Source organism: Adiantum capillus-veneris, chromosome 12 (genome assembly GCF_014529385.1).
Source record: "Adiantum capillus-veneris isolate H3 chromosome 12, ASM1452938v2, whole genome shotgun sequence".
Lineage (NCBI taxonomy): Eukaryota > Viridiplantae > Streptophyta > Polypodiopsida > Polypodiales > Pteridaceae > Adiantum > Adiantum capillus-veneris.
This window is the reverse complement of record NC_140942.1, coordinates 68,347,156-68,361,003: the sequence shown is the minus strand read 5'-3', so window position 1 is coordinate 68,361,003 and position 13,848 is coordinate 68,347,156. Positions and strand designations below refer to the sequence as shown.

The 13,848-nt window shown below is 43.0% G+C and overlaps 1 protein-coding gene across 1 annotated transcript; it reads left to right on the top strand.

Moving 5' to 3' along the window:
- The first annotated feature begins 8,209 nt into the window (after positions 1-8,209).
- Positions 8,210-10,368, top strand: LOC147445879 (uncharacterized). The gene is made up of 3 exons (XM_086524645.1): positions 8,210-9,271; positions 9,379-9,489; positions 9,640-10,368. Exons 1-3 carry the CDS (start codon positions 8,210-8,212, stop codon positions 10,366-10,368), a joined length of 1,902 nt encoding a protein of 633 aa, XP_086380771.1.
- The last annotated feature ends 3,480 nt before the right edge of the window (positions 10,369-13,848 follow it).

Here is a 13,848-nt window from a genome sequence, read left to right as displayed (position 1 = left end):
CCAAAATTGGAAGCATATATTGATTGCCAACACCAATTAAGTGTCGATAATTTGTCTGAGTTTGTTTCTAGCCATTAATTCTGTTCCGATTTTGTTATATTATTTTGCAATTGCTCTCTAAGTGTAACTATATACTCTTCCTAACACTAAAATCACTCCTAATTGCACTCGTTCCCCTTGCTTTATACATTGTCTTATTATCCGTCTACATCCAAAAGCTCAGCGCTTTCTCGGTCGACCTTGGAGAGATGCGCACTCAACAATTTGGTGCACCCGATGCAAACTTAAGTGGGATAGATGTAACCAACCATGCCAACAATCCAAGAGAAAGAGATGCAGCAGATTATGGGGCTCATGGCTGCAATTTTGCAACAGCAGTATGCAAGTCAAATACATAATATGAACCAAAATGTGGATACCAGTTTGAAACTGGAGAACCAAGAGTTCCAAGAGTCTACAAAAAGTAATTTGGGTGTATTTCAAGAGCACAATAACACAATTTTTCTTCAAGAATCAAAATCAACGATCAAAAAGAGGAAATTTGAAGAGTGAGATGACTAGAAGCGAGAGATGTTGCAGCAATTGGCACTCAAAAATGCCAAATGCTCGATATTTGATCAATGGAGCATTTTTTATCGTTATGATCTAGTAGGTTAGTTGGATTGCTATGAAGAGGAGATGGAGTTGCATGGGGTGCCAAAAGAGAAATGGATTTTAAAGTTTGACATTTGTTATCCCAGATTTTATTAAGCGAGTTCAGGAGCTCCAACAACAAAATCTGCATAGTTGGAGCAAGTTTAAAGCTACTGTCATCTGAGAATGTTGGGATCCAAGCATGTATGAAGATGATGAGGATTATGTTAATGTGCCTACCTATGCAGATGTTTGCAAGCAAATATAGGCTAAGCTTGAGGATTCTATTGATGAGTGCTTGCTTGAGGATGATAGGCTATTAAAGGATAAAGATGATCAAGAGGTTGTCCAAACTATCTATGCAAAGCTTGGAATTGTAGATTCCATGCTAATGGTTGAAGTTGAAGACTTACAGGGTCAAGAAAAGCATGAAAGTTTACAGGGTGTGGATGTACATAAGCATCTACAAGAGTTGGGCACACCATATTTACAAAGTTTGGGTATGCCAAATCTGAAGGGCTTGGATGAGCAAGAGTATGTTCTTGAAGATCTGCAAAGCAATTATTCTCATTCAAAGGGGTGCATAGTGAAGTGCAATCTCTTGCTATTGCATATGATTGGGTTCATTGTGTTGATGATAGATAGGGAAGTCGGTGCAATCTACAATATGCATGCTGAACTTTGTGCTACAAAAGTTAACAGATATTTGGATGAGGGGGAGAAAATTGAAGAGCAGTATATAGCTGACGTGGCTATTATGCATGTGATATGTGGAGATCCAAGTTTGCAGTCTGAGATATGCAAGGCGGAAGATTCTTCTAAAGAGGCGGACCCAGAGCTTATGTGCTTACTTGATGAAGCTTTGGAAGTCTTCTCAATTACTGATGCAAAGGGTACCAAACAATTTGGTTTCATGCATAAGCAAGTTTATTCACATGCAATTCATGATGACCTTATGTAGTTCTTGGATGAGGCTCTACTGGAATTTTGGCATGTACAAACTAGGAAAGAAATTTCTAATGCATTTTGGGAGTACAATGAAGAAGGTTTTTCCAAAGAACCAATACACTAGAGGGGGTGAAGCTACATTACCAATGCTCCTACCAATTGATGATCAATAATTTGCTAAGACAATTGCACAACGGATATGGTAGTATCTAGTGATACCTACTATTGTATGGGATTTGATGTTATCCTATGATGAAGGGTATTTTTTGCTAGCTTTTGATCCAGGATGAGACGATTTTGTGCATGGTTTGGGGCAATTGATCGATGTGCCATTTGATCCGGGTGGAGATGGGTATGTATGTGGTCTAGGGTAGTTGACTTAAATGCCATATGGTCCACGTGGGGTTCATGATGGTTTATGGGTTAATTCATGTTTATATTCTACTGTTGGAAAAACAATTTGTTTTGCCTATGATCCTAGAGGAGGGCATAATCAAATGAGGGCACAGGTTGGGGATTTTTTCAAAACATGTTCACAGTGGGGTAGTGCTTATGTTTATAGGGTTTTGCTTGTAGGTTGGGGATTTTTTCAAAACATGTTCACAGTGGGGTAGTGCTTATGTTTATAGGGTTTTGCTTGTAGGTTTGAATAATGGTTGGCACATACCAAAGGATGTGTAGGTTTAGAGAGGGTGGATGTCGTGCCTTCTTGCGGGCACAGGGTGAGAGACATGATTCTGCATGCATACCAAAGGATGTGTAGGTTTAGAGAGGGTGGATGCCGTGCCTTCTTGCGGGCACAAGGTGAAAGACATGATTCTGCATGCATATTTCAAGGTTTTACCAAGCTTATGATTTATACCAAAATCTGTTATGACATCAGGATGATGGAGTGTATGCCAATTGTGGGTTTTGGGGCCAAGAAATGAAACCACTACTTATAAGTTGAGTCACAGGGATGCTGCCAAAATGTGATTTGATGGGCTAGAATTGTAGTGCTTGATGTGCTCTCCATGCCTTTCTTTACGGCTCATCAATCAAAGTCCGGATGAGGAAGATATGGACAATACAATATATTGTAGGGGCCAGTTCTACTGGTGTTAGGTCCAGTCATGGGATTTGTGCTGAGGAAGATGAATTGAGTTTAAATAGTGGCCGGTTGCTAGTGTTTGGCATGGACTACAACATGTGTTTTATAGGGCTCAAATCGGGCGTTAAATGCTCAACCTGGCCGATATAGTCTTCCCCGACAGTTTCGTACATCTATGAGCATGTAAAATCAATGTGCATCTAGTTAAAGTTGAGATCGACCATGATTTAGTCAAAATATGGAGTGATTTTCAATGCTTTGGTGGATGAGAAAGTTGTATTCGGCACTACATTGGTGGTTATGATCTTAAATGTGGTACCTTCACTAATGCAAGCACTTATGTTGATCATGGAATTTGGTTTTGCTTTAATTGATGTGGGAGGTTGTCGGAGCAACATGTTGTCCTTAGCATTGTTGTGGATGTTATATATGTCAAGTATGGTGTACTTGTTGGAGCACACCAAGTCCTTGATGGGCTTGTTGTCCAGAATATGGAATGAGGAGCTCATGGCAGGCAGTACCGTTCCCGAACGAGCACAACCATGAAGCGGGAGTTGTATAGAATTCCATGGAGCCCCTATCCGGTGTAAGCGACAACAAAAATAAAGGGGAAAGTTAACGAGAGAAGAGAGGTTGAATGGGATGAAGGAAGAAGAAACATGATTGGCATGAGGAGATAGATAGGAAGGAAAAACAGCATGAGAAGAGTAGTGGCGAGGAGTACAAGAATCAAGGAATATCATGCTCTTTGGAACAGAAAGCCGTGAGGGGAGGTAACTCAAAAGGCGAAGGTGTAAGAATTGATAATCATCATTGGAAGCTAGAATTGAGGGGAATATTGTGGGAGTTCAGCTATATTGAAAGGATTTCAAGTAGTACAAAGGGGACGCCTTCTACAATTTGAAGAGCGGGCAAAAAATTAATCGAGCAGAGGACGGAAGGGAAGATTTTGGGAGCTCACAAGCAAAGGAGCTATACGTGGTGGGATTGGCCTCGCAATTACTGATTTCTTCCATGGGGTTGGGGATTTTTTATTATGGGTTTGCAAATCAACAGACATACTGATGATGGAGTATACAACCGATTTGTAACAGGGTTTTAGATATCAAATTGTTGGAAGCATCTTCTGATTGCCAACATCAATTAAGTGTTGATAACTGATTTAAATTTATTGTTCACTGGCATTTGTGTCCCGAGTTGTGATTTTCTTTTGGGATTTCTCTGTAATCATCTCTACGTCTTCTTACTAACACCAAATTAGTCCTAGCTATATGCATTTCGCTTGGTTTGTGCCTCTGCTGAATATCTGTCTACAGCTAGAAGCCCGACGCTTTCCCATTCAACCCTGGAGATATACACACTCTCACATCGTGCTTTATAGCACACAATTAGGCTACCCAAAGCTCTCGTAACCCCCAAAATAGTCAATTTCTACTTGGGTGTGTAGGCAAAAGGGAAAATTCTACAGGAGGCTTGTGGAGGGAAAAGGAGGAGCCTTTATGCCACATGCCCCATTCCACTCTTCAAGGAGTAGTGTATATATATGAAATTATGTATTGCTACTATCATAAAACCAAGACCAAGATCGTGCTCATGTTCGAGCTCGAAGATGGGGATGGGGACTGGGAATATTGGGGATTTTTCTTTTACTTTCCTACACGAGATTTGGAGTCTTTTTTTTTTGGGTCAATTCAAAAAAACACAACCAGATGCGTGGTGTTCTATTTTTCTTTGCTTTTCTTAGTGATTGTAACAAATTACATATTATTTTCTAGAAATTGCAAAAAGTATAGATTTTACACAAAGGATGATTTAAGGCGAACCTTTTTAAAAATCAAGAGATAAAAACTTGAGAACAATTAAATAAAAAATGAACATTAATAGAACATCTAATCACAACAAAAAACAGTATATCTAAACTATGACAACAACAAATCTATGCAAACAACAACTGAAAAAGAAAGATTTGGGCATAGATTTATGCAGAGACACACCAAAACACACACTGCTTACAAACCCAACCCAACCCACCCACCCACCCACCCCCCCCCCCCCCCCCCCCCCGCGTCCGGAGGACGGGTCACACACTTGTAGTTGTAAAATAGAGAATGTGATCAAGCAGGTGGGTTCTAGAATGCAAGGTGCAGTTAAGCATCAATGTGTTTCATGCAGCTCGATAGTCCCCCCTTTTCCACAATATAATTTTGTTAAGGTTAAGTCAAAGATTAATGCCAACATTTAAGGGATATGCAAGGGATTTCTAACTAAAATGCCCAACTTGGAAATTGAAGTCCAATGAGATTACAGCTGGGATTCTTCATTTTTAACCAAGAGGATACGTGAGCATTGTAAAGGGTTAAGGAGTAAGAGGTATGCACTACTATGTACAATGAAAATCTATTTGCAATGAAAACCATCAACTATAACCTTGGACTCTCGAGAGCCATAAATTTCCGCTAGCAACTTGCGTGCCTTTTTATGAAGTTCACGAAACAAATACAAACAAGACACTTGCAATGTCAACTCTTGAAGGCTATGGACGAGGACATTCTATTACGAAATTGTCATTAATGGGAGAGAGTCATAATTCTCAAAGCTCACTCTTAACTAGTTTGCATGAGATAGCCCAAAGAGTCAAAGCGTCTAGAGCGTTTGAAATTGGGGGTGTGCTTCACTGTTACGACTTTTCCAATCGAGCTGGCGATGGTCATATAGTGACAGCCTCCATGTCAACCTTTGCCTTTAACCCTCACCACATTATAATTTGTAAAGGTGAATGTAGCCCACCGAATGCCATGAATGTCTTTGTATCACCGTAGCACCTGCCCTTGTCAAAAAGCATCAGACGTGGTCAAACCATCAAGGTGGATGTTAGGTGTGTAACCTCAACACTAAAGCCCACGAGGTCTTTAATGAAGATCCGATCATGAGATCAATGGTCAGGAGCAATGTGCACGCGTGTCGAGGAGATCGGAGAGTCAACAAAAAATCAATGAGGCATGTCCTGCATGGGTGTGTAACCTCAACACTACAGCCCACAAGGTCTTTAATGAAGATCCGATCATGAGATCAATGGTCAGGAGCAATGTGCACGGATCTCGAGGAGATCCGAGAGTCAACAAAAAATCAACGAGGCGTGTCATGTATGGGTGTGTAACCTCAACACTAAAGCCCACAAGGTCTTTAATGAAGATCCGATCATGAGATCAATGGTCAGGAGCAATGTGCACGGATCTCGAGGAGATCAGAGAGTCAACAAAAAATCAACGAGGCGTTTCCTTAAAGTTTTGAACTCAAGCATGCACCATAGGAGCCCAATGCCTTAACCATGTGTGCGCATGGCTTTTGTTGTCCACAAGTCATAAACATATTTACATAGAGTGAACTTTGGCATGGAAAAGTAAACTAGGACAAAATTAAATAAACTCAGATACGCTTCAATAAAATCGGACGGCCGACTTCGCCTCCAGTCTCACGTGTGCAGATGCTCGTCATCGATCCCATGATAGGGCCTTCATTAAAGCCACCGTGGGATTTAGTAACGAGGGGAGTGTGAGGGTAGTTTAGCATTAGAGGGAGTAGAACCCCCGCCTCTCGTCGACAATCCTAGATGGGTGTAATTAAGTGCATGCAGTCATCGTGTGTTGCAGCCTAGCTACATGTCAAAAATCGAGGGTAGAAGATGTAATTTCCAACTTTGTCAAAATTAACAAAGTTGAGAAATGGAGGCAACGTTTTGTTGTTGTTGAGAGCGGGCTTGGGTAGAAGGATGCATATGTAGACGTGCCCCAAGGACCTGGCTCGAACTCCGGCGTGCCTCTCTAAATCTCTTAAATTCAGTTGTACCTCAAAAAAACCATAAGAGGGCATTTGCACATGGTAGGGGTAAACCTCTCCCTCTTGAATATTTTAGTGCATAATTAAGACTAGCTTCGAATCATGGCAAAACAACTCACTCCTGTTTTGGCGATGGCGTAGTGCTCTAACCCCTCTCGTGCCTGCCCTGCCGGCCGGATGTCCGCGCCATCACTATCCCAGCGTCCCCTCGTGCAACTTCAAGCGACCTCTACCAACGCGTGGGATGCTATCAATCCTCTCGCTCACAGGACGTCCCTCCTTCTCCCCAATGCCCCTTTTGGACAGCTGGCTCCAATAGGCCCCCCTCAAGTCTTATCAAGCTCGGACCCCCTTATTTCCAAGATCCTTCCCCTAGACCTCGCTAATAAGCTCATGCAAGCCTTGTCTGACAGGCACCAACTCCTGCAAAACAGAGCTCGTTTTGATGGCGGCGAATCTCTCAGAGGCCCACCAAGAGGAGATCAAGAGCCTATTGGACCAGCTGCCGCAGGAAGCCTACATTCGGAACATGAACATGGAAACTGCCAAGGACATTCTCACCCTAGCCAAGGAAAAGCTACTCAAGGTAAGCCGTCAGTCATGTTACCTTCTTCCCAAGTCAGGAAGGTCGAAAAGGACCTATAAAGTCGAGCCCTAGTAGGTCTGCTGGCGGGTCCTCGGCTCCCAGCCTATATGCTTAAAGCATGGATAAAGCAACAGTCGACAGCGCGGGGTATTGAAGTGGATTCCATTCAATGCCTTCCCAAGAACCACTTCCTTTTTGTTTTCAGAGATCAGGCTATGGCGTTTCAAGCTCTAAGTTATGGGCAATGGGTTATTTGCAACTCTCCTCTTTACCTATTTCGGTGGAACAAAGAATTTAACCCCGAAACCTCTGCATCAAGGAATTACTTGGTTTGGGTTGAATTCCCTAATCTCCCTCTGCACCTGTATAGCCACCTTGGTCCCATTGCGGGTCAACTAGGTAAAGTGTTAGGTGGTCGTCCAAGGCTAGACTGGTACAACCCTGCATGGCACCCGCAGGTGCTTGTAGAGATGGACATCTCTAGCCCAGCCAATCTTCCCCCTTCCATCGAGATCCAGATTGATGATGGGGAGGTTTTTGACCAACCTATCGATTACAAATACCTCCCCGACACTTGTTTCCTTTGTGGTAAACAAGGACACTTCGTTAGGGCTTGCTCACTCAAAGCCCCTCCCCCCGCCCCGTCACACTAACACCCAGGCTCCCTCAAACCCAGTAACTAACCAGGCTAAACCACCCCGTCCAGTCAATGGTCAGCATCCACCCAAGCCTCGGGCTAACCTGTCTGGTAACAAAGCTAGCACGACTAGGAGACAAGAATACAAAGGCAAATCTTCTAATAGGCTCGCGGTCCTGGCAAGGCTCCAGGAATTTGTGGACTCTAATTCAGAAGACTCTGGAGATTTCATCCCTCCCACTCAGCCTCAGGGGCCAGCAGTAGATGCTTGGTTAGAAGAAGAGGTTAACAACATGGACAGCCAACCGCTCCCAGACCTCAACAAAGAAAACAGACCGGTGGTCGAGTCTGCTTTGATTCCCCTCCCCTTGGGTCCAACCCCTATGGAAGTGCTGAAAGACAACAAAAGAAATCATGCCAATGTGGCTCAGACTCCGCCGCACCACTCAGGCAGTGGTAAGAATAAGCGAGCCTCCAAATGAAAGTGCTTTCTTGGAATGTAAAGGGTTTGACTGACCCCCTCAAAGTCAAACGCATAGCTTCATGGCTCAAGAACAACCCGGTGGATTGTATTGTGCTCCAAGAGGTTAAGACCTCTGGCCCCGAGCTTGAACGAGCCTTAGCAAATGTCTCTAAGAAGCACTTCTGGCTGGTGGACTCTCACCCCCAGGGGTCGGGAGGATGCGTCATTGGCGTTCCTGAAGAATTCAAGTCCACTCAATTGTCTACTGCAAGCGGGCACAATTGGTGCTCGGTTGTCCTCCCTCATCCCTATAATGCTAGACTTGTAGGTGTCTATACTGGGGGATCTAATTTGGACCGCACCAAGACGTGGAACACTCTTGCAGACCTTAACGAACCGCTTATCCTCGTGGGAGACTTCAATATGGTCGAAGCTCTGGAGGACCGTTTCCTTCATAAAGGCATCACCATTCGAGGGGTCGAAGCTCAAGCATGGGACTCTCTCAAGTCCGATCATCAGTTATGGGATGCTGGCACCATAGGGGAGTTCACTTGGCAAAATTATGGAAAAGGGGAACTGGCTAGGAAGGCTCGGATGGACATGTGCTACATTGAATTGTCTATTGCTAATTCCTTCTCCAGGGTCAAGGCTAAACCTAAGTATAACACTTGCATCTCGGACCATTATCCATTAGTCTTTACTCTGGATGACAAGGATTCCAAAGTAAGGAACAGTTGGTTCCATACTGATCCTTCCCTGTTCAAACTTCCTGTTGTTCAGGAGGCTATTTCCCACATCTGGGATCATGCATTTTCTGTGCATCGCTCCCTAGCCCGTGCTTGGAGTAATGTTGTTAATGATACCCAACAAAAACTTATCCTCTTCAAAAAAGAGGTTTCCCTGATCAAGAAAAAGACAAGAGACAAGATGTATGACGAGTTAGCCGAGCTAGAAGCTTCCCCTCCTTCAGTGGCTACCCACACGGTCAATTCTTCACTTCAAAGCCAACTCAAAATTCAAGAGGAGGTTCTACTGGCCCACTCTTTAGTCTTCTTTAAGCAATGGTGGGCCGGCAAGGTCGATAGATATACAAAAGAGATGTTCAAATCCATTAGAAAGAAAAACGTCATAGACAAGCTGCCCAGCCCATTGAGTCGGATAAGCGGAATCTGGAATTTGTTCAGGCCCATTTCGAGTCTCTTTTTAGCCGTGCTGAATTGTTTACTACAGAAGCAGTAGAGGCTCGAATTGTAACCCTCTCCTGTAGGCCTAAAGTCATTCCTCCAAATGAAGCAGTGAGGGCTGAATCTCCCCTGTCTATCTCAAACATCTACCAGGCTATAGAAAATCTCAAGCCCAATAAAACTCCCGGGCTGGATGGTCTTCCGTCGGAATTTTTCCAACAATTTAAAGAGCTAACTTCTCTCTTTTTGCTTGCAATCTAGGAAGAATCTCTGGTCCATAAAGCTCTCTCGTGTGCTATCAACACCGGAGTCATCAAGATTCTTCATAAAAGAGGTGTCAAAGATGACCTCTCCAATTGGCGCCCTTTGACCATGTTGAACACAGCTTACAAGATTCTTGCTAAGGTTGTGGCCAATTGTGTTACCATCTTGCTCATGCACTGGATTTCTAAGGAACAAAAGGGATTCATTAAAGGGAGGAAAATTGTGGAGGCAGTGATCTCTATGTGGGAAGGTTTTGAACACGCTTCAGAATCTGGACAAGACTTTGTGTTTGTCAAGATAGACTTTGACAAAGCTTATGATCGGCTGGAATGGTCATTTATTCTCAGGTGTCTGGAAGCCATGGGCTTTGGTAACAGGATGGTTCTTTTTGTTCAAACTCTTATGGGTAATGAAAGAGCAAGGGTATCTCTGAATGGCAGCTTGTCTGAGGTGTTCAACCTGGCAAGGTCTGTTAGGCAAGGTTGTCCTTTGGCCCCGCTTTTATTTGCCATAGCTGCTGACTCCTTAAATTGCCTGGTTAAGGATAGAATGACTAAAGGCCTCATCAAGGGTATTTCCATTCCAGGGTCTGAAGTTCACCAGTGTCTCTCCCAGTTTGCTGACGACACTAATGGACTTCTAGCAAACGAGGAAGCTACTTTAGTAGAGTTTTGGCCTCTGGATCTCGGATTAATCATAGCAAAACAGAGATCTTTTCCTAGATAGCCATTCCTGACTGGATTGCTCAAGCTGGCTATAAGGTTATCAAGGAAGGAGAAATATTTTGTCTTCTTGGGATCCCTAAGGGGTTCGGTGTCTCTCTTAAGGCTAGGTGGGATTGGGTGTGCAACAAATTCCAATCTAAGCTCAGCAGGTGGATTGGTTTCCAACACTCTCTGGTTGGCCGGGTAGTGGTCATCAACCACTTCCTCAACGCTTATGTATTGTTCTTCTTTGGGTGTTGGAGACCTCCCAGCTGCCATCTGCTCAGAATTTCGAAGATATCTAGGAATTTCTTGTGGGCCGGAGACCCGTTCATTAAGAAGGCACCCAAGGTCGCATGGGATATCTATACCCTACCTAAAGGTTCAGGAGGACTGGGAATCCAAAATTTAAACCATATAGCAGACAAGATGGCTATCAAATTGGTGGTTACCGCCCTATCTCAACCTGAGGAGGAATGGGTTAGACTCCTCTTTAGAAAGGTTCACAGGTTTTTCATCACAGGCCACCCAGCCTAGACTCACCTCACGACAACCTCAATCTTCTTCGGGAAGATTACCATTTCGGTAGTTGGTTCAGACCTGCTGAGGTCAATTTTCAGTGCATGGAACAGGCACAGAGAGAATATCCAGTTGAATAGTCTTTCCTAGTTCAAGTACTCTGCAAATTCATTCATTCATGCTTAGAAATATATTGTTTCGGGTATTTTGCAGGGCAAAGCCACACATCCGTTTGTAGCAGCTACTGCAAAATAGTAGCCATTGTTCCCATAATCTACTGCATCTCTTTCTCTCGGCTTGTCAACATGGCTGGTTCCATCCACCCCAATCAGTTTCATGACGGATTCACCAAAAATGCTGGAGTGTGCGGATCTCTTGGGTCGATCGGGAAAGCAACAGGCTTCTAGCTGTAGGATAATCAGTCGAGGCACAAACAACCAAGGAAAACGCGTATACTTTGGACCAATTTGGTGTTAGTAAGAAGATATAGAGATCATTGGAGAGAAATACCAAAAGAAAATTGCAACTCAAAACCCAAATACCAGTGGAAAATAAATTCAAATCAATTATGAACACTTGATGCTGGCAACTAGAAGATTGGTTTCATACTCCATCGTTAGTATGCCTCTTGATTTGCAAACCCATAATCAAAAATCCCAAACCCCATGGAAGCAATTTATAATCGACAGGCCAATCCCACCCTCTATGGCTCTTTTGCTCGTCAGTTCCCAAAATTTTCCATTCCACCCTCCTCTGCCTACTGCTTGATTTCCAAGGATATGGCCGTCTCCAAGGTCGTGCGGAGCCTGTATGTTGAAGATGGTAATATCTTGCAAAGGATGTAAAACGTGGGGGATCTGTGACTTATTTAAAGTCATGGATGCACTGATAGTAGGCTCTGCTCCAATGGTGGCTCTTGGATCTTCAAAAAACACTAGAAGAGCTAGCTTCCACTCTCGCACACTTTACTGATCTTTACAACTTCTTCTGCTCTTAAACTCAGTATACAACTGCTGCACAAGTTGTATGTGAGTATCTATGCTCAACAAAGTCGTAATATCATGATTTTTTAGCTCCCTAAATGTCTTTGCAAACTGCCCAATAGATTGCTTGACCATGTTTAATAATGAGCCTAATGTCATTAGTGGTATATCAAAAGCAGTAAGCACAAATAGGATCTAGATTTGCTCAAATACATTCTTGGTTGAAGTCTAGAGTTACTTAAATACAGACTTGGTTGAAGTCTCTATGAACTAGTAATAATGCTCTAGAGCTGAAGGGTGTAGACAACAACAAAGATCAGTCTCTAACATTTGGTGAAAGTGGTGCACTATAACCTCAGAGTCAAAATTTCACTAATGTGTTGCCAACTTGGAGTCTGCCATATCTATAAGATCTAATTTCAATGTATAGATCTTATGTTATGAATGCAAACTATCAATATCATTTCATGATTGTGAAGCATAAACACTATGTTATAATTTGGAGCCAAAAACACTATGTTATGATTGCAAACCATACACGATATAATAAATGATTGAAAGTTTAAAGAGAGACAAAAAGCGCGCATGCCCCCCCCCCCCCCCCCCCCCCACACACACACACACACACACACACACACAGAGAGAGAGAGAGAGAGAGAGAGAGAGAGAGAGAGAGAGAGAGAGAGAGAGAGAGAGAGAGAGAGGTGAACAGGCTACGAGTGTGAGGTATGATCATCACAAGAAACTAGACCTTCTTATGTGCGTAGGGGTGAATGTAGAGTGATAGAAAATACACCTTAATGGGTGAAGGAGTGTACATGTGAATAGTCGAGCTTGTGTGGTGTACGCTCAGCACAAGGCTTGGACGCTATTGTAATGTTGATCGATAGTTTGATCAATCTAATAATTGATGAAGTGTGTGGAACTCAAAACACAACCATCAACGAGCCATCAGCGGATAGCTCAACAATCTCACATTCACAACAAACATCATATGCATCAATATCCAAGACAAAACCAAGTCATCTAGTGATAAAAAATGACGTATCTATGGGTTAGAAAGTACAAAGGTAATGGCGTCATGCTATGATGAAGAGGGAATATGTATGCATCTCTCCACTCTTAGGTTGACAAGCATAACCCTCATATTTCTATGTAGTACTAGCAATAATGTGACCTAATCTAGTACTAGCGATAATGTGACCTAGTGTATTTTTATGTAGTACTAGCGATAATGTGACCTAATCTAGTCCTTGATGAAGTGTGTGTAACTCTTAACACAACCATTATCGGACAACTTAACAATCTTAGATGCAAGCCAAACATTGTATTTACCTACAACCAAGGCAACACCAAGTCATCCAGTGATGAGCAATGCAATGTTTATGGAGTCTAAAGCACAAGGGTGATTGGTGCATCACACAAAGATGAAGAGGGCATGCAATATGAATCTCTCCACTCTTTGTTTGATGAGTGTCACCCTTGTGTTTCTATGCAGTACAAATGGCGATGTGTCCTTATCTAAAATTGAGAACCCTATATGTCAATCTGAAGTGAGAGGTGTAGCATCATGCCTACTGCACTCCACGAGTCGACCATTAAATTCTAACTCAATTATGAGGTGAGAGATAAAGTACTGCCCCACACCAAGGAGAATCTAAGTCTATCCTAAGACCCCTCCCTAAAGTGAGCCATATGGACACACAACATGGGAAGAAATACTAAATTCTACTCACGTCTAGAGTGAGCCAAATGCTTGCACACCACGAAGTGGCCTATAGCCTTCAAGCCAACTCTATAGTGAGGAACTGCTACACTACACGAGTTTGGCACAACACACAAGAACAAGTTAGTACTCATAAAATCAATGACAAAAACTATACCTCAATAGTTCTCTACCTGTTTATGGGTAGACTATAGCTAAGTGGGCTCTTTTGCTGGTAGTCTCCCAAAATCTAGAGGCAATCGTAGTTTTGATCGATATCGACAATATATTTTTT